We start from the raw sequence: 21,923 nt of genomic DNA, 5'->3' as shown, positions 1-21,923 counted from the left end.
GAGATCCCCAAGGCCCAAGCCAAGTAATTGTAAGTTTTCATGTGGAATATGTTTGTTATACACATATAGCCTACACTGTGCCACACAATATACAGTATACCGCTACACTGTGCCACACAATATACAGTATACCTCTACACTGTGCCACACAATATACAGTATACCTCTACACTGTGCCACACAATATACAGTATACCGCTACACTGTTTTGTCTGTTCTATAAGCACCATTGTTTTGTGGCGGCAGACAGAAAAAAAATCTGGAAGTGCCCCTCCCGAGACCACTTGAATATGACAAACGGGGAAATCCCTCAGGACGTTGCTATGCTATTCTATTAATTGTTTTGAAATTAGGTGGTCACTAGGACCTGAGCGTAACTTTGCAACCTCACTGACTAATTTTAAATCCTGGATCCGCCATTGTCCCCAGCCTGCTGCTTGTGATAGGTAGCCCGGCCGCCACTGGCAATGCCCTCTGCCTCAGCAACATGGGCTCAGGGTAGGCCACGGGGGCGCGACTAGCAGTGCCGCGGCGGCGGGAAGCAGGAGACAGGAGTGCAGCCGCAGGTCCTACCTAGAGGTGAGCTGACTGACTGTGTGTCAACCGCCCTCAGCCAGAGCGCCAGGTTGATAAATTATTGCACTTTTGTTCTTTGTGTAGTGCGTGGCTGGAGGCGGGGCAAGGGCGTGGCTGGAGGCGGGACATGGGCATGGGCGGAGGTGAGACATGGGTGGGGCCTGGAAGGGGGCCCTTGGTTTATTTTGGCCGGGGGCCCTGAGGGTTCTCAGTCCGCCCCTGGGCTCACCCCCTGTTTTTTTTTAGCTATGGTAGAGGTGCTCTGTTTTTAAGTGACTCACCCTGTCACAAAGCATACAGTAAAATATTTCTAAAAGAAAAAACAGGCACTCACCATCTGTATCATAGATTTAAAGTATAAAAATACATTTATTATAAAACACATCCAATCATTAAAATGTATACATTTAGATAAAATTGAACCCAATAAAATACTATACTACTTTGCCACAGAATAGATTATATCTATTAATTCATCCAAGAGACCGTATTAAATCCAAATAAGCGTTTTGCGTTCACTAGACAGTGAATAGTGGACCAATATATCCTGTATATCATATTGAAAATACGTAATAGTAGCACATTTCAAAAAAATGGGGGATATATCCAATCTTAAAGAAACTCAAAAGTGATTTAAAAAGTTCAAAATATACAGTGCTCAAAAGTGACAGTGACAAGATGGGGAATAGTCTATTGTATTTAGTCAGATTGTTATGAGCATATATAGCCCTGTGTTTGCTTAATATATAAAGGCTGAGTACATAGGAATATTCAAAGGCGATTGTGGCCACATCAAGGTGTCCTCCTATATTTGATCCAACTGAGGCAAGCCAATATGACCTTATGTTGGCTGAAGAAAGGCTGATTATATGTGGGTTAAGTCTTTTTAATTCGAAATAGAAAATCAATGCATGTCCATAAGACGGACACTACCCATCATAATTTATCTGACGTCAGCATCCATGCAAATCTAAAGGGATTGGAAATATAGTCTTCTTTTGTAAACTCTGTAACCACTTGCAGGCTGGACATTATGAGTAGGAGCATCACATGACCTATCCTTATGTCACGTGATTCATTACAAACCACATGGGAGGCCATCCTCGCCGCGGGATCTGCAACACAGACCGACCGGCATAGAGAAGCGGTGCTACATAGAAGAAAAAGGCTGGGTGAGTGGCTGTACGACGGGTGGGATGCCCCCGCTGCCAGCCCATATCTATAACAGTCTCCTGTAAGTAGAGACTTACAGACGAATTTACTAATATACTCACCTTACGGCGCGTTAGACAGAGAATCGGACTATATTCTTTTGGACATGCATCGATTCTCTATTTCTAATTATAAAGACTTTACCCACATATAATCAGCCTTTCTTCAGCCAACATAAGGTCATATTGGCTTGCCTCAGTTGGATTAAATATAGGAGGACACCTTGATGTGGCCACAATCGCCTTTGACTATTCCTATGTACTCAGCCTTTATGTATTCAGCAAACACAGGGCTATATATGCTCTTAACAATACAAGAGACTATTCCGCATCTTGTCACTTTTGAACACTGTATATTTAGAACTTTTTATATCACTTATGGAGTTTCTTTAAGAATGGAAATATCCCCCATTTTTCGAAATGTGCTACTATTACGTATTTTCACTATAACTACAGATATATTGGTCCACTATTCACTATCTAGTGAACGCTAAACACTTATTTGGATTTAATACGGTCTCTTGGATGAATTAATAGATATAATCTATTCTGTGGCAAAGTAGTATAGTATTTTATTGGGTTAAATTTTATCTAAATGTATACATTTTAGTGTTGAATCTATAAAATGTATACATTTTAATGATTGGATGTGTTTTTATTTTTATACTTTCAATCTATGATACAGATGGGGAGTGCCTGTTTTTTCTTTTAGAAACTTTGCCTATAAGTTGTTTCTGGGTGGGTTTCGGGGCATTCCCGGGAAGGTGCTTATACTGTATGTCCCGATTTTACTAACTGAAATGTTGGTAAGTATGGGCTAGTTCATCTGTCAGAAAGGAGATAAAGCTGCTGAAAAATATATTCTTAAAGGAAAAAGGTGAGGCATTAAAATAGACTGCACATGTACTCGAATGTCCACGTCGACCCGTATGGACAACTTGTTGACCCAGTGTATATATCGAAGGGGCATCTTGATTCTGCTAATTGGCAGAGGCCGGGGGAACGAATTCATTTATAACTGATGGCCCATCATCAGGATAAGCAGACTCCCAGAAATCCCTTTAAGTTATATTCTCCAGTGCGCAAAAGTCACAGCTAAGCATTTGGTTACCAAGTTCATGTAACTGTGGGGGGGCTAACCTGAAGCTGAAGCCTCTTGACAGCATACCAAGGAAAGTGTCGTACACTGTATGGCGGTTGTGCTTGGTGTTGCAGCCCCGGTCCATTTATTTGAATGAGACTGAGCTGCACATAGGACCATGTCTCTGGCCTAGAAACAGGCAGCTGATCAGCAGGGGGACCGGGAGTTGAACCCCCCACCAGTTTCGATAAACCTCCCCATATATATATATATATATATATATATATATATATATATATATATATATACACACCACATACTGCAGGTGACACCAACCGGGATTACATGAAGTAAAGGCTTTATAATCTGACACTGGAATAACTGCATTACATTCTCATTATAGATGTGGCGCTCATCTCGGAAGCGCAGTTCCTATTTTTGGAGGCATTGTGCTTCTAGGAGTAAGTCAATGTAGGTTAGGGAATCTGGAACACCTTCATTTGCCTTCCCTTTAAACACTGCAATCTATTAGTCTGTGGAAACACAGCTAAATAATACAGTATAAGCCGCAGTCTGCAGGAGGGACAGTCTGCTGTTAACTATTTCTATGGCAAATTATTTTTCTCTGCGGTAATTACTGTATTTTTCGCAGCCGGGTTTAGACAACAGAAAATAGTGAGAAAACATTTCATACAAATTAGTGGATGGGCTGATGTCACTAACTATAGTGGTCTAGGGCAGTGCATCCTATTTTAGTGTTCTAGGGCAGAAGAGGCGGTAATATTTTATTCTATCGTGGTCATGGAAGTGGAGTTTGCTTGGCATGTGCTGCAGCGCAGTAGGAGTATGGGAGTGGTAGTAGCTCTGGCTGCAACGGTTATTGACATACTAACAGTGGCAGTCCTTACACCAATGCTCCGGGGAGAGGAGGGCACACCCTTTCTTCTGTTGGGACACACCCTGATGTTGTGGCTCCTGTCTGATCGTAGTTGGGCTGCCCTTGGTGTTATGAGCAAAGCAGGAGAGGTAGGTGCTGTGGCCGGGGAACACTGTTGGAGTCAGTAACCAGAAAATCAACATTTGGCTCAGTGGTTAGCACTGGTGTCTTGTAGCGCTGGGGTCCTAGGTTCGAATCCGACCAAGGACAACATCTGCATGGAGTTTGTATATTCTCCCTGTGTTTGTGTGGGTTTCCTCCCACACTCCAAAGACATACTGATAGGGACCTTAGATTGTGAGCCCCATTGGGGACAGTTGGATGCTAATGTCTGTAAAGCGCTGCAGAACATAGTAGCGCTATATAAGTGCATAAAAATAAATAAAAAAAATACTAAAGTGCAGAAAAGGGGTTGTAGTACATCCAACGGTAACAAAACGCAGTTCCAATCAATTCACAGTGCAAGTCTTCCCTGACAGCAATGTATAGATATACGCAAAGATGAAGGTTGTAGTACTCCTTCTCGCTATCTTTCTCTGCAGGATCTAAGGCTGGTAATAAGGCTCTTGAATACTTGTCTGTAATTCCCAGGCTGAAGGGTGTTTCAGCAAAGTCCCTCTCACTGCAGAAAAGTCTTTACTAGCCTTAAACAACACCATACTGACTGACTCCAGTGCTCAGCCATGCAGATTCTGGACCTTTTAGTTCTTTCTTTCTCTCTCTTGAGTACTGTACTATACAGTAGAGATGGTTTTCTTGATGCAAAACATCTCAGAGATAGTGATTCTCTGGGACTGAGGCCTAGTCTTCTGAGGAGTGAGCACAGGTAGCTCCTTTCTCTTCCTCAGTTAACACTAGAATGAACTAGGGGTGGACCTAGGTCCATCTCCTAGCCTCCTACAACAGCAAAGTCAGGATTGTTAACCCTGACTTATCCATACAAACATATGTGAGTTGCAATACATTAGAACATTAAATAACCAAAACAATTTTGCAAGTACCCTACTTGTCCACCACCTAGAGAGGAGTGGAGAAACAAACTTGTCAGCCGCACTGTGACTGGCATGCATGGCATTTACTGGTTCATACTGTGTTAATTATTCTGTGTAAAGATGGTCAGCCCATTAAAATGGAAGTAATGTAAGATGCAGAGGAGGGCAGGTAGTGGTGCCAATGTTTTAATTGCAAAAATGCTGTGTTCAACTGCATGTGCATGGAAGGCTCTTCCATCGTAGAATCAATTCAAAATGGATAAAAAACAGTGCACATGCAACCATGTTGGAAACCCAACAGACCTCATTTAGTCAATAGGGTTCATCAGGCACGGATGGCGTCACCATGTGAAGGATCCTGCAGATGTTAATACCACCTTAGACTGTAACAAATCCACTGAACATTTTAGAAAAAAAATATTTTAAATGCACTCAACCAAAACTTTGGGGTCCCATAGCTCAAAGAAAAAAGGTGTTGGTCCTATATACTTGGAGTCTGGGTTTCTTGGTATTTAATTTTTAGAACACTGCTGCGCTGAAGAGGACAGGGGTAAGAACCGTCAGGACCTGGACCTCTATCAGGACAAATGCTCTGCACATTACTTACCTTCTCAAGCTCCAGCAATGTGTCAGAAGGTGCACATCATCCTGCTTCTCCTGCTGCCCAGCACTGATCCCACAGTGGAAGGAGAACAGCCGCACACTTTGGAGTAGTGCACTACAAGCACTCTGCCTGATCCTTAAAGGGAACTTGGCAGTAACTTTTGTCATGTTAAACCTTCTTCAGGTTTCACTACACTGAAATCAAACATGTCACCAGGTAAACTCTCACCAGTCTCGTTTTGGAATTATACATCCAATTATACATACGTCATTGAGGCATCTCAGAGCAATAGCAGAGTCACTGCTGTGAACCCACCCATTTTTGTTTGAGTGACATCCTCCTACCATGAGATTTCATTAGCACAGCAGTGACGTTCACATGCTTGGAGGGTGTGAATCAAACTAGATGGGCAGGTTCACAGTGGTTACTCTGCCACTGCTTCTGAGATTTGTGCTGCACTACAGCATTGCTGAGCGCGTCTACTTCTGTTGTCCCCGTCTACCTGTACTGCCACACCTTTTTTTCCAGTTTGGACCCACCTACATCATGGGGTGATTTTTAGTCCCCAGTTCGCTCCTGCTTGATTGTAATGGGACCTTTAGTGTCAGGAAAAGTATACGGGGGTTCTGAACTGGTAGCCTCAGTTTAGATGTATCATGTTCAAAAGTAACAACTACCATCACGATCGAGATGAGAAATATCATAGAGAACTATAAAAACTGGAAAAAACATTATTAAGTAAAAACATTGACCTTTTTTGTTCTCTGAATAAATTGGAATCATTTTGAAATATTTCACCCACAAAGGAAACCAAAGGTTAATTCTTCTTCCATGACTCTCCAAGACACTCTGGAGAAAATATCAGGGTCTTACCTGCTCATTAACTCGTGAAATGTCCGGTCAGATAGCGGGAAAACAAAGTTATTAATGATTGACTTGAAGGAATCCAGAGGAACGCATCCAGTGTGATCTACGTCAAAAGATCTGAAGGCCTTCACAAGATCCGGGTGGAAGGAGGAGATCTGTATGGAAAGACATTGTACAGTCTTTGTTCATAAAACAGGCTTCATTATTTTTTGAAAAGACTGAAACTTTTTTTTATTTTTATATATTAGCGTATTTGTATTTAATGCCGGCTGAGCGTCTTCAGATGTTTAATTGATAAGTTTTACCACTGCCTAAAAGCCGACTGTACTATACTAATTAGACTCAAGTGAGAAGTTTTATTCCTATGGAATAATTGCAAGTTTTGAAAAGTGAGATTCAAAAATATTCCATTTTGTGCATTACTGCAGACTTGAACTACCTGCTGTGCTCAAAAAGACTCAAGACTCTAATATATATAAAAAAAATTTAAGTAAAAGGAATATCTTAAAATAAAATCATCTCTGATATGTACTTCGAAACACACGCTGAGAGGTTTGTTACATTTCAAAGATAGAAAATCGAGCTACATTTTGGTGCTTTTTTTTTTTTTTTCAAACGGAGAGTATATTTTCTGTTAGGTTTTTTTCTTTTTTATTATCAATGTGCGAAGTGTAAAATTAATTATTTATTCTTCTAAAGCTAATAAGCAGATCTTAGAGAAGACGCAGACAATTACATGTGCCATCTATATATGGACTGCATTTCAATATAGAAATGCAGCCTTGAGCCATATTTACACTCGTTTTTCATCTGTCAGGTTATGTTAATTACTATGTTTATGGCAGTAATCTTGCATTCCAGGACTGAATAAGCAAAACATGGGGCAAGTGTGTGTGGTTTTACGAATGCATTTTTTCTGAAATATTTTTATGGTATTTCATATACTATGATACCTAAAATGTATTCACGATTAAAATTAAAGTGAATAGTAGCGTTGTCTTGGGAGAGGAAGAGGGGATTAGACTGGCCCTACAGGAAATGGGGAAACTACATTAAAGTTTTTTTTTATAAAACCGAATATGGGTTAAAATGATTAAAAAAATTCAGCAGAATCTTCAAAACTTCCACCACTCCTGTGCTTATGGTTACCTGATCCTTCAGGAGTCTTTACCTATGCAGCGCACCAGCCTGCAGGGGGAGGGCATAGGGAGCAGGGAGGATAGGAGTGGTGGATGCAGCAACTAGGGTGGTTGTAGTTCTCACGGCAGCCAAGCTGGTTCCAGTGCTCCCCTAGGCCAGGCATGCAGTGGTTGGAGGGCACCAACCCTTCTCCCCCCCCAGGGCACATAGTGCAAGAAGGCAATGCAAGACAATGAGGAGGCCAGTTTTGGGGTTAACAAGTCTACTGTACTTTAATAAGGAACATTGGGCATATGACACACACAGGCACTTGTAAAATTAAAAGGGTTTTCCTAGACTTTAGAACTGACACCCTATCCTCTGGATAGGTCATCAGTATCTGGTTGGTTGTGGTCCAACACCTAGGATAACTGCCGATCAGCTATTTGAGAAGGATCTTGTGAGCACCACGGCCTCTCCATGCTTACCAAGCACAGAGCTGTACATTTTATAGCAGCTGTGCTAGGTTGCGCCTAGGCCACGAAACCAATGAACGTGTTGTCACTTGGCCTAGGAAAAGCTGACAGGCCGTGGTGCTACTGCAAGAGCCGCTGCCTTCTGGAACAGCTGATTGGGGGGGAGGTCCCAGGTGTTGGACCTATCAGATACCGATGACCTATCCAGAGGATTCCCCATAGTTGTGTAGCCTACTGAACCAGACTGAGGGACCATTTAAAAGCTTAGGAAACCTTTGCAGGTGTTTTGTGTTGATTAGCTCATTACAGTGTGACACCATGGGGGTCATTTAGTGGCATATATCTGGAGCAGATTCGGTTGCATGCTATGTTGTGGCAGAATCTGCAACTTCTTCTCCGCTCACGCCAGATCTAAAAAAGTTGTGTGGCGTGGGTAGGGAAGGGCTGGCATACCCGTCTCTTTCATCATTTTCTATGCCTGGTTTAGGCGTAGAAAATGGTCTAAATGTAAGACAGCAAGGAAGCTGCCTTACATTTAGAATCGGCGGTGGATGCGTCGAAGTTATGTAGAGTTATGTACAATATTGAACTTTTTCACAATATTCTAATTTTTTGAGATACTGACTTTTGGGTTTTCATTAGATGTGAGCCATAATCATCAATATTAAAAGAAAAAAAACACTTGAAGTAGACCACTCTGTGTTTAATCAATCTACATAATAAGATTTTCATTTTTTTAAATTGATTAAATTCACTTTTTGTTGAGATTCTAATTTATTGAGACGCATATGTAATGACCAGTAACCTTCTGAAAAATGCCATGCTTTTTTTATTCGGACATGGGTTTCAGTCAATTTTCTGGTATCTTTTAGGCTACAGGGCTAGTATAACCATATATACTGCTTCTCTCTTAGACACCAGCTATACAGACTAGCTTCTCACTTTCCAGCTGCTAGCTGCACACTCTACACTACAGCTCCTAGGTCATAGAGGTGGGGCCAGCCCACTCCTAACAATTGAGTCCAGGGCCGGGCAAATTAACTTTTCTCCCATACACAACCTGTGGGACACAATATACACAGTAAAGTCATGTAACTCAATTTAGCAGTGAACTACATTACAGTATGGCATTAACCCTTTTAGCAGTAAATCACCGGGTCACTGCATTTGCACGGTCAGGTCAGTGAAGTTGACACATTGCCAGTGCGGCTAGTAAATGGCTGTCTTGGTTACAAGTAAAAGGCCATTTACATAGGCAGACTGAACAGACAATTATTGAGAACACATCATTGTGAGAGTTGCATTTACATGCTGTATCAGGACGAGCGATCGCTCTTCCCCATACATATTCATTGTTTCTGGGCAGCAGATCCCTGTTTACACAGCACAATCTATTGCCCAGAAATGATGATCTAGGTGTCCACAGAAGGAATTATTTTCTTCAATGAACAACTGTTTGCTTGTTGATTGGGTTATCAGATGAAGCTTTAGGCCACTTTCACATCTGCGTTTTCCTTTCCGGTTTTGAGATCTGGCAGAGGATCTCAAAACCGGAGGGAAATTCTTCAGTTTTGCCCCCATTCATTGTCAATGTGGACAAAAACTGAACGAACCGGAATGCAGTCTGTTTTGGTTTGTTGCGTTCTGTGACCAGACACAAAAAACGCTGCAAACTGCAGTTTTGTGTCCAGTTTGCAAAACTGAACAAGCCGGATCAGGCACTAAAACAATGTAAGTCAATTGTGCCAGATCAGTTTTTTCGGACAGGAGAGAATGGTTTGTTCATTTTCGGACTAAACGGATGCAGCTGGTTGTATTAAATCGAACTGAAGCATTTTCCTCCGGTTTTGAGATCCTCTGAAAGGAAAATGCATATGTGTAAGTAGCCTTAAATGGGCTGACTATCAGGAATGACCATGTGTGTGATCATTTATTCCCGATAATCAACCTGTGTAAAGGGGCCTTAAAGTGGTTGATTCACTTTAGCAAATAGCATTTATTGTGTAGAGAAAGTTAACACAAGGCACTTACTAATGTGATGTGATTGTCCATTTTGCCTCCTTTGCTGGCTGGATTCATTTTTCCATCACATTATACATTGCTTGTTTCCATATGTGCACCAGAGAGGCTGGCACTTTTTCCTATAGTGTGCAAGCACGTCCACCGCTGCTGGATTGCAGGGTGGACGGAACCCTGGAAACGAGCAGTGTATAATGTGATGGAAAAATGAATCAAGCCAGCAAAGGAGGCAATATGGATAGTACATTAGTAAATGTCTTGTATTAATTTTTTCTACATCAGAAATGCCCCTTGCTGAAGTGAGACAACCCCTTTAAGTCAACATGTCCTCACTGGAGCATAGCAAACAAAGATTGGGGTCACCAGGAATCATTACTGCAGGATTCCAAAAGTACAGTAATAACAATCTTTTTGTTATTTGAAATCACATTCGGCTTTTTAAAAATATTAGTCAGAAGACCCTTTGAAAGTCTAATTGCATAAATAATACATACTATAACTAACATTATATATTCTTCCCCTGCAGTACCCCATACTTACAGGTATCTGCAAAGTTTGGGTTTGTAATCTAATGTTTGTAAGGTTTTTGACATGCTATGCACTCTTATACCAGCAGATGGCTAACCACTCCACCCCCCCTCTCCTTGATAGGAGTGGGCTGGTCCGACTTCCTGTCAGGGTTGGCTTGGCAAGCCTGGAATGAAGGAGCATGTCCATCTGCTACCATTTCAAGGGCCTTATGGACTAGAGATCCAGCTCATTTGCGAGTACCACTCCTCCAGGGAGACTGCAGGGTCCCAGGCCACGGGAGTCCTGCAAGCTAAAATCTTTACAGTCAGCAGCGTGGTCAGCACTACAGCTATACAGACTCAGCTGCAGGTGAGGGGAAACGTGTTACGACACCCATCACCATAGTTCAGAACAGGCACAGTCACAAGCCTGCCTTTCACAAGTGGACACCTACAGCTACATCTGCCGGTTTATTGCTGTTAGCAAGAGAATCAGGAGAGAGAGACTTTTGCCAGCTAGTATACTCAGAAGCCACCACACTTCATCATCTGGGGAGAGAAATTGCACTTTGTATAAACTACTGCTGGCTGTACTGTTGCTCTCATCTTACATTTAGTAAAGAGAGGCGTTTGTTCTTTTATTTCTGGCCTAATTCCGTGCACCATCTTTTTACTGCCCCAATCCCCATGGAGCAACGGCCAGAGGGAACACATCATGACAAAACATATCACTAGGGCCACTACCACTCCAATCCTCTGCTCTGGCTCTCCCAGGGGCTTGCTACATGAAAATGGCATCACAAAAAGTATGGCCCTCTGTGCCTTAGTACCAAGTGGGTAAGCTGCTGTCAGCCCCTTGAGGGACTATGCCGTTGTCCCCAAGAACTGACTTTCCACCACAACTGCAACATTGCACTATGTACAGATCACCAGCCGCCATCTTGCATATCTCTGCCATGTGTAGTGCGGATCCCTCTTTAACAGGAAAATGCTGCTTCGCATCATGGAAAGAGGAGAACCAAGACACTCCGTCTCCATAGAGAGGGTTGCGCTAGGAGGAGTGCGCAAGTTAGAGTCTGAGGAGCTACAGCCACAGATTTCTCTCACTTAGGTAAACAAAAAGCACAAGAAACTGTACATAAAAAGGGCTTATTACATCCCATAAGCACTCCGTGTGCTGCCATTTTGCAGGAGAACAAATGCTTCTTGGGATGAAAACCTCTGTAACATGCCAAGCAATGGAATAATAATGAAATCTGTGAGAAAATGCTATGCGCCTCTGCATAAAACATGTACACTGAGGTACAACATGGGCCCAAAGAATGCTGGGAATGCCATCATATGGCTGTGCGCATGAGCCCTTAGGGCCTTCAGAGCCGGTGCTGAATCCATAGTAAGGATTCTTTTGCTCATTTTCTTAATATTGGTGGAATGAAAAAAATGTAACCAGTAAAAAACTGACACAAAGAAAAATGAAATCCCAGCGTAGCAGCATCTGCCCGTCATGTAATTGTAAAACTTGCCTTACAGCCACACATACACGGATATTTTTTTTCTCTATCGGCTGTTTACTTAAGCAACGACAGATGGTTTTGGATTGGAAATTAACTTGCCTTTAATTGAACACATATTGCTTCGTATGATATGTCTTCTTCACACTCAAGCATCTAAATGCAATATACTATATATATATATATATATATATATATATATATACACACATATATTATTTATTTATTTTCCTTCTCTTAACCAAGCAAGTTAAGTGGCTTCAATCTTCATAGATGTATTGGGTACTACTCACGAGCGGGCACCATAGCAACAGTGAAAGTGGCTATTGTTCTGCATGATATGAACCGTATTGTTCTGCAATCTGTCACTGACTTGTAACGTTTGCCGTCTTCTCACAAGAGATGGCTCAACCTTTGTCTCACTTTCCACTTTGGACACCAGAAAAAGGCTTGTACTGTTAGGTTATCCTGTGGTTGTAATTGTTGGATCACATCACCTAGGTATGGTCGATTTCAATTGTTTTAGGCCTTTACCTTGTCCGTATCCGTGCTCAAATCCGTGAAAAGGTGGTCAGTAATGCCTACGTGAAGATGTCCATGATGGATACATGGTGGGTCAGTGTCTGTTTTTTGCTGTCCATGTGTCATCCATGTTTCACTGACACTGAACAGCAAAAAAACTATTTTTCAAGCATCTCTTCCTAATGATCCGTGAAACACAGATAAAACACGGATGCCATTTGTGGTTTTCACGGACTCGTAGACTATAATGGGCATGATGGATCCGTTTGTCTAGTGTGTCCATATTTCTATTCATGCCGTCTTGTGAGCATGATGACCTTAAAGGGGTTGTCTGGTACCTTACTACCCAGGCAGACTGTATAATGGGGTTGTTCCTGCTGATTAAAATTATAACCAGTCTTGTGCAAATCAGTTGCGGTGTACCCCAGAAAAAAATCTATTAGTTTCTTTATGCAAAGGAGGGCTTCACTGGACTTCAGTGGACGCGGATCCGCTCAGAATGCATCAGTCTGGCAGCGTTCAGCCTCCGCTCCGCTCAGCAGGCGGACACCTGAACGCTGCTTGCAGCGTTCGGATGTCCGCCTGGCCGTGCGGAGGCGTGCGGATCCGTCCAGACTTACAATGTAAGTCAATGGGGACGGATCCGTTTGAAGATGCCACAATATGGCTCAATCTTCAAACGGATCCGTCCCCCATTGACTTTCAATGTAAAGTCTGGACGGATCCGTCTGCGGCTACTTTCACACTTAGAAATTTTTTAACAATATAATGCAGACGGATCCGTTCTGAACGGATCCACCGTCTGTATTATATGAGCGGATCCGTCTGAGACGGATCCGCTCTGAACGCAAGTGTGAAAGTAGCCTAAGGTGAACTGAGGGGCTAAGCCCTGCCTGCAGTGCACTGAAGCCTTCTGCCACAAACAATTTATCAGAAGGGGCCACCCTACCCAGACAGTATGTTTGAAGAGGTTGTTTTTTTTTTTTTTTTATCTCACTTGGTCCCCACCACAGAGTTTTACTTCCAGGGCTGTCTTCACTGGACTTCTGGTCCCCTTCTGTCAACTTCCTGTAAAAACGGGGCCACATGCGCCTTTGCAACCTCTGGCCTTAGTGGTGACATGCCCACAATGGGCGCGTCATTGCTGAGTCATCACATGCTACTAGGGGACGTCACCGCTGAGGCCAGTTATTGGTTGCAGAGGCGCACGTGACTCTGTCTGTTCGGAATCTATTGAAGACAGCCTAGGGAAAGCTAAAGATAACCTATCTACCAGATCGTACATTTGTTTTAATTACCTTTTTTCTGAATACTTTTTCAAGATCCTCCAATGTACAATCTTCAGTGTTGAACCCGTTGCGTGAAGAAGGTGATCTCCACATTTTCTGCTTCTCCAGCTCCAGAGTGGTTGCCTCCCAATTTAATGCTATTTGAAAATACTGCAAATTAGTAAATAATTACAGTCCATGCAAAAAGTATGGCAAAAAGCATGCAGACCTACATGTAAAGAATAAAAACATCTAAAATAATGAAATAAAAGAGACTATCATTCGTATATAAAAGTGTACCCATCAACAGAAGCAATGATATTACTGTAGAAACTTGCTTCAGCAGCAGTTCACGGCTCTGCTCACCTATCCCAGCAGCCTGGACCCATCTCCCGCTGTCTCCTTCTTCTAGGTGGGTCTATTCACCAGGCTTGCTCTGTCCCTCCACACAGGCTTCAACCTTTTGATGGCAAGGCCTATCCTCTGAGGTACATTAGGCACTTTCCCCTGTGGGAAGGTGCCTGGGCAATAAGGTTCTTAATCCGCTACTTCCTACAACGGTATGCTTTATTTCATTGTCTGCTGTGTGCCGACCTCTGCCTGTTTACTGGATAACGACCCTCAGTTGCACGACCTGAACGGTGTCTGACCTCTGTTTTTGACCGTTCACTGCATGCCCTGACCTTGGATTGTTTATCGGATTGCACGTACTCCGTCTGCCCTGACCTCAGCCGGTTCCTGTCCTACTCTTCACTGGTGTCCATGAATCTCGTAGGCCAGCTGTGAATCATACAAGGACTGCCCCAGGAGGTAGTGGCCTAGTGGTTCCCCTACAGTGAAATCCAGACTTCTGTATGGGGGCTGAAGGGTTTAAACTAGGGGAGTTCCAGGATAATGACCTTAGAAGTAGCCCAAAGTCAAATCAGCTGGTGGACACAGTGGTTCCACACCTACTGCTGTAACAGAACCATCTACTCCAAGTCATCTATTTCTTAGTTAGCTGGGTGCCAATCCTCATAGTCACCATTACAGATCTAAACAAAGCTCTCACTACTTGAGCACAAAAGCAATAATGCTTTCTGTAATAGAGCTCTATATACACTGCTTCCCCTCAAACAACCATGATGAATAGTTTTTCTGCCTGCAGCCACCACTAGGGGGAGCTCACTGCATACATATATTTCACCAACTCCCACTGCAGTCCACAACACAACTGTATGCAGAGATCCCTTAAGCATTCTTACTGGCAGTTATTTTGGGACTATTTCGTTTAAACGGGTTGTCCAGTGGTATAATATTGATAGCCTATCCTCAAAATAGGCAGTCACTATAAGATCGGCAGGGGTCCGACTCACGATTACACTGCACTGATGCTATAATGGAGACAGCATGCAGGAAACCATGAAGAGGACACTGCTCTTGCATGAATGTCGTGACCCCTTCGAACAGATAATCAGTGAAGGTGCTAGGAGTCGGACCCCTATAAATCAGCAGTTTGAACTGTTTAAAGACGTTCAGCGATCTGATATTAGTAACTTAACCTGAGGATAGGTCATTAATATTATACCAAGGTACACTTTAATGATCAACCAACAAATATACTTTAAAGGCTATAGACAATTTTGGATTTTTATTTATTTATGAAACTGCTTTTATTAAAACAAATTGACTCCATTTGTCTTCTGTAGGCTTCATGTATTCTCATACACTGCAAGCTGCTCAGTCATGTTCAGTGTGAAATTCTCAGTATGCAGCCCTTATCTATGCATTCTTTAAAGGCTATGGGCACCTTCGGAGTATATGTATTGCATTGTACTCAGTTTTTTTTTATTAGTTTGTATTTAAAAATTTCAACATCTTTCACCTTTAGCACATGTGCAGACTGATAAGGGTCCATTCACACGTCCGTTATAACACTCTGTTTCCGTTCCGTTTAAATCGGAACGTTTTTTCGGATCCATTAATTTCAATTGCCTCTGCAAAAATGCGGACTCCAATCATAGTGCTGTCCGAATCACGGAATCCGTTCCGTTTTCCTATTTTTTCGAGTATGCGGATCCTGAAAAAAAATTAAGCTTGTCCTACTTTCTGTCAGTTATTCGGGTCCGTTGTCCATTCAAGTCAATGGATCCGCATAAAATGCAGATGACGTGCACAAAACCATCCGAATGTCATCCGATTTTGCGGATCCGTTGACAGGAAAATGGATGGAAAAAATAAAACAAAAAAACAGAATAACGGAAACACGGAACGGATTCGGAAGCACTTTAGTAAAAAAACTGAAGGTTGTACTGAAAAATGGATCCGCAAAAAAAAGGAACGTTTATCTGGAAAGGTAAAAATACTGACGTGTGAATGGACCTTATCTGTAGCATAGCTCGCTAACACTTATTTAAGCAAGATTTGTATCATATTGATAAGAATTTAGCTTAGGCCTCCTGCACAGAAACGTGCTGCGGCCCGCAAAATGCGGGCATTTGCGGGCCACAATGCACGAACACCGTCCGTGGGGCAGCCGCAGCAGATCGCGGACCCATTCACTTTAATGGGCCTGCGATCCGGACGTTCCGCAAAAAGATAGGACATGTTCTATCTTTTTGCGGATCGGAAGTACGGGACGAAACTCCACAGAAGCACACCATAGTGCTTCCGTAGGGTTCCGTTCCATGCTTCTGTTCTGCACCATTTTGCATGATACAAATGTCCCCAAAGGTGTTCATAGCCTTTCATAAAGCTGACATCCCCTTTGATTTAAATCACAGAGAGGGTGGCTGCAGGCAAAGCCACCATAGCACTCATTTGATGGACTTACTGATGAAGAAAACTGAGTAGACTGCAACGTATAAGAATACATGCAGACTGCAGATGCAAAACGTTTAATAAAACTCAATAACCAAAAATATTTTTAGCCAAAAATATATGAATTCCAGTAAAAAAGTCACCAAAGGTGTCCAAAGCCTTTAAGAAAAGTAGCAATAGCAAGTAAGATTAAAAAAACGGCTTAATACAACAGAAAAAGTACTAAGAACTAGAAATGTGGGAAATAGATTTCCAAAGCACTCACTTATCATGTAGAAAGTTGATCCCTTGAAAATCGATGGAAGGGAAAAACGGTAAAAGCAGGAAGTGTTACATTTTACATATTCAGCGAATGTGGAACCAACAAAAAGTATCCAAGCTTACACTGTAAAGTATCCAAAGTCTTCTATGGGGAAGACAAGTCTGTCATTTTGGCATACCTCTGGCAGAACAGGAAGGTCCTCCAGAGTGAGAGATGCCCTTTATAGCTGCTCTCCACTCTGGCCAAGGGATAAGGATGCGGAACAGGGGACCCCCGTTCTATTAGCTCAGAATTTCCTAATACTGTAGGATATATGAAAATGGGTTTTCTAAACGGGGAACCCCCTTTAACGTATGGGTTAATGGCAGACAACCCAAATGTAGTTATTACACTTTAGATATTAATGATTTTTCCATGAAAATCACTACTACTGCAGCAAATATAAGATCTGCTTAATTACTGCACTGGCCCTACCCACTGGGAAAATATTTTTGGCCAGTTTAATATTCTAGCAACTGAATCAAAGGGATACTCTGAGATGTCTTAAGGTGGGTTTACATGGGCAGAGCTTAAAGCCAATGGTCAGGAGGGAAACGTTTCTTCCGACAGTCAGCTGCTCGTTCAGTGAAGGAGATCGCTGCGTTTACATAGAGCGATCACCTCCACAGTATGAGAACTAGGGATCGCGATCGCTGGTCCTCATACATTTGCATTGTTTCTGGGCAGCAGATCACTGTTTAGAAAGCACGATCTGCTGCCCAGAAATGATCATTTTTGTGCCTGCACAAACGACAGGATCAACTGATGAACGAGCGTTTCGCTCGTTTATCGGGTGATCGGCAGCACATCATCGTTCATTCCCGTTAAGCTGCCTGGATATCGAGCCATGTAAATCCACCTTTAGAAACATGTGAGGAGATGGTGAAGTCCACCTCTGATAACCAGAACAAAGGGAGCTAAACAGAGATTAATCCCATTACAGGTCCCTTAACACAGGACAACAGAGCAGCAGATTGTCGGGAAGGAAGTGTTTCTTCCCGACAATGAATTGCTTCCAAGTATTTAAAGATATTTGGAAGAAGAAGCTTTCCCTTTCATGCTCCTTGTTACCTTGTGCCACACTCTCCTGCCCAGGTTTGTTCTGCTGTTCTACATTAATGCCAAGATTTCTCAGAAGCTCCTTGTAGTCCATGGTGTGCTTCTTACCTATACAGTAGTGGTTCCAAAATCTAGAGAGAGATAAACAGACAGTGATGCTTATAATAGGATCTTATAATCCGCTCAGCGAGATCTAAGTCTTGAGATCCCCGAATGTAAATCAGTCATGCACAAAAGGACAACACAAGGCAACATGTTTGGAGAAAAGGGGCATCATCTCAAGTTGGCTCCTTCCCAGTGGACACTATGAACCTGTTAAAGAGTTCCACAACAATATCTATCTTCACTGCCAAGGTTAAATTTGTCGCAACAACTGTTGGGACAATAAGGGAGCAGGGAATTTGTTGCAATGTGCTGATGAACACTACAACCAACCTTGTGTTCCCAACATTTACAGCCCCTAATCTTACTTGGAGAGTGCTGGTTGTATTGGTAGAACTGCCTAATCTTATTTGGAGAGTGCTGGTTGTATTGGTAGAACTGACTAATCTTACTTGTAGAGTGCTGGTTGTATTGGTAGAACTGCCTAATCTTACTTGGAGAGTGCTGGTTGTATTGGTAGAACTGACTAATCTTACTTGGAGAGTGCTGGTTGTATTGGTAGAACTGCCTAATCTTACTTGGAGAATGCTGGTTGTATTGGTAGGACTGCCTAATCTTACTTGGAGAGTGCTGGTTGTATTGGTAGAACTGCCTAATCTTACTTGGAGAGTGCTGGTTGTATTGGTAGAACTGCCTAATCTTACTTGGAGAGTGCTGGTTGTATTGGTAGAACTGCCTAATCTTACTTGGAGAGTGCTGGTTGTATTGGTAGAACTGCCTAATCTTACTTGGAGAGTGCTGGTTGTATTGGTAGAACTGCCTAATCTTACTTGGAGAGTGCTGGTTGTATTGGTAGGACTGCCTAATCTTACTTGGAGAGTGCTGGTTGTATTGGTAGGACTGCCTAATCTTACTTGGAGAGTGCTGGTTGTATTGGTAGAACTGCCTAATCTTACTTGGAGAGTGCTGGTTGTATTGGTAGAACTGCCTAATCTTACTTGGAGAGTGCTGGTTGTATTGGTAGGATTGCCCCGGCAATGAGGATGTGTGTCACGTACTAGTCTGGACCTACTTGTAATACACTGTACATGTTCCCTTGTCCTGAGATACAGCTCCTTCATTTCTGCACATATTATTACTATTCCGCATTCCTTTAATTTCCCATTTTTCTTTCCTCCTCATATTTCCATACATTAGATTTTTTTATACTGCTCTGCATGCAAGCGTTTCTTTATTACCGACATGAAAAGTTACAGCACTGGTACTTTTCACTACTCTCTTTATTCCTTCTGTACGTTAAGCGCACCGACATGTAACGTGCTCAAGGGAGGGGGGGCTGCGGAGCAATGAATTGTTTTCCCTCCCCGCCACCACCACCACCCCCACTCCCACTATCCACCCACTGCGCTCACTCTCTCTTTTTAAACCCTTTGCCTTGTGTCTTTGCAGTTTAATTGAAAACTGTGCAGGCGTTTTATAATTTACTGCTTATTTGATTCTGGAATGGATACAAATTCAATTTAAGGATCTAAGCTGTCTTCAGATTGCGGTGAAAAACGCTGGGTTTTGTGTGAAATAAAACAGTGCGATGGGTTATTGCTTTCCTAATTTCAGAATGCCGACGGGATTTTGGCCAGGGAACAGGGGAGCTCCGTGACAGACACTGGGTATTCTTTTAATTGAATTAACCTGCATGGTTTTATTTGGGGGCAGGATACCAGCAGTAATGTTGGCTCTCCAATGCTGTCACATTGAGGATGTTCAGTTCTAATAACATACGACTTTAATGATAATGGGTGCTTTATCTGGCGGTAACTTTCTGCTCTTGAGTCGAACGTAAAAGACGCACAGAATATAAACCCCGGTATTCATCTAAGTGATGATCTGTGAAATATCTCAGCATTCTGACTAAACCTAAGCATGGCAGATGTGTTTTTATTTCCACTTAGTATCCCCGATTATTAATGGCATCTATAAGAGAAGAGCGTTTCCTTATACAAGAGGGGTTTGAAACAATAGGGACATTTTTTAAAAACTTGAACAAGGTACTTATGGTGGAGAGAGGCGGTAAATAGTGCTAGAGTCTATGGAGGTACAGATGTAGCATAGTTAAAAGGGTTGTGCAAGTTATTTTTAATGATTACCTATCCTCAGGATAGGTCAACGTTATCAGATTGCCTGAGGTCCGACACCCAGCACCCCCAGCGATCAGCTGTTTGAGAGAAGGCGCGCGCCGTGCCAGCGCTGCCTCATCTTCATTGTTTACCTGCCCGCCGTCACATCTACAGTGGTGGGCCTATATAAGTGTATAGGAGGGAGCCATCCTATTGAAATCAATAGGACAGCGTAAGTGTAATTACACCATCTCACTGCTGCGGATGCGACAATAAATAGGAGGCAGCGCTGGCATGGCGCGTGCCTTCTCTTCAAACAACTGATTGACGGGGGTGCAGGGCGCCGGACCCTCGCTGATCTGATATTGATGACCTATCCTGAGGATAGGTCATTAATAAAAATAACTTGGACAACCCCTTTAACACACTCGGTGAGCTATCACATCTAGTTAATGCATTGTGACTGTAAACTGTGCTGCGTCTGTAATAGAAGGAGAGTTCCTTTGTCCAGGACTGAAGAGTGAAGAGTAGGTCTCACTGCTTCACCTTAGACTGCTGGGGAACCTAAAAACACATGAATACTCCATGGCTGATGTGTATAAATTTCAGTTGAAATCTGTACTAGGGGTGGGCAATCAAATTATTTTGATTTATTTGCCTTTTTAGAGACCCACAATGTTGCTTTTTAAAAAAATCTAATAATTGATTTTTTGTCAGCGCATGCGGTATAGTGTGTTCAGCCGCTGTCGTCTACACCATTAACCAAGTCCGGTTATGTAATTTTTATCTTCATACTCACTTGCATTCTGGCGCTGTGCTCTGACAAACCAGCAGTAAAAGCACTGACTCCCGTGCACAAACACATAATGGGGAGGACTCAAAGGAGAGTCCTCTCCATGCATTTTACTGCTGCTTTGTGGGAACACAGCGTCAGAATGAGTATGAAGATAAAAAATAGATAATGGGACTCAGCATCATTTACACCTGATATCGTATGCTCTAGTTTGGGGTGTTTTAGAGCTGACAGATTCCCTTTAAACTGAAAATCAGGATTTTAAAAAAATATATAATTTTGCCAAAATCGCCCAGCCCTAATCTGTACCTGCTGAGAGATTCTCTGATACACACATGAGAGGACCTAGCGGACCTTCCTGTGACCTCCTGCATAACTGACAACTACTCTATTGGAAAGGGGTTGCCCTTACTGGAAAATCCTTGGAAGTGAAGTTTTGACATGTAGACAGTCTGAAAGGAAAATTGCAGTTCTCTAACACAGTGCAACCTTGTTGAGACAACCACCCAAAAGTCTTCTTCTAGAGGGGTGATCCTCACAAAACAGTGCCAAATTCGGTTCATAGGACAAAAATCTGCTTTAGATTGGGAGTGGGATGTGACTGTTTAAAGGTTGCACTGCAAATATATATTACCTCATTTTACAAGTGAATGGGGCTGTATTGGAGCTTGTACACAGCACCTGGACGGGAATGGGAGGTGGTCAAAGAAGGTAGACACCCATCAGACATATCCAATCGATGTGCAATCAATATGTCTGATGAGAAAACCCATCTTTGTCCCATTATGAGTAAGATGAGTGACCACCAATGTGGTCACCACCACAGTTCTAATGTGGTTACTATCTTGCATTTCTAGAGTCCTGAAGAGCACATTTACAGGCCTTGGGGTCATTGTATGGGTGTGATCACATGTGGCAGAATTACTGCAGTACGGTGGTCCCTCAAAATACAAAGGCCTCAGGATACAATAATTTTGAACATACAATGGTCTTTTCTGGGCCATCATAAGTTGAAATTAGACTCAACATACAATGCCTCAGACTCTGATCAAACCAATCAATA

General features: G+C 42.5%; 1 protein-coding gene across 2 annotated transcripts in view; it reads right to left on the bottom strand.

The window, feature by feature from the left end:
* EFCAB6 (EF-hand calcium binding domain 6) overlaps nucleotides 1-21,923 on the bottom strand; it is a 156,135-nt gene that overhangs the window by 79,051 nt on the left and 55,161 nt on the right. For both annotated transcript variants that reach the window (XM_044277843.1, XM_044277844.1), the window contains exons 7-9: nucleotides 17,864-17,982; nucleotides 13,723-13,850; nucleotides 6,275-6,423 (exon numbers count right to left, since the gene is read on the bottom strand). In XM_044277843.1, the coding sequence (XP_044133778.1) occupies nucleotides 6,275-6,423; nucleotides 13,723-13,850; nucleotides 17,864-17,982 (396 nt within the window). The remainder of the gene's footprint in view (nucleotides 1-6,274; nucleotides 6,424-13,722; nucleotides 13,851-17,863; nucleotides 17,983-21,923) is intronic.

Source organism: Bufo gargarizans, chromosome 2, assembly GCF_014858855.1.
Source record: "Bufo gargarizans isolate SCDJY-AF-19 chromosome 2, ASM1485885v1, whole genome shotgun sequence".
In the NCBI taxonomy this organism is placed as follows: Eukaryota; Metazoa; Chordata; class Amphibia; order Anura; family Bufonidae; genus Bufo; species Bufo gargarizans.
Note: the sequence above shows the minus strand (reverse complement) of the source record. Positions and strands in the feature narration are given on the sequence as shown.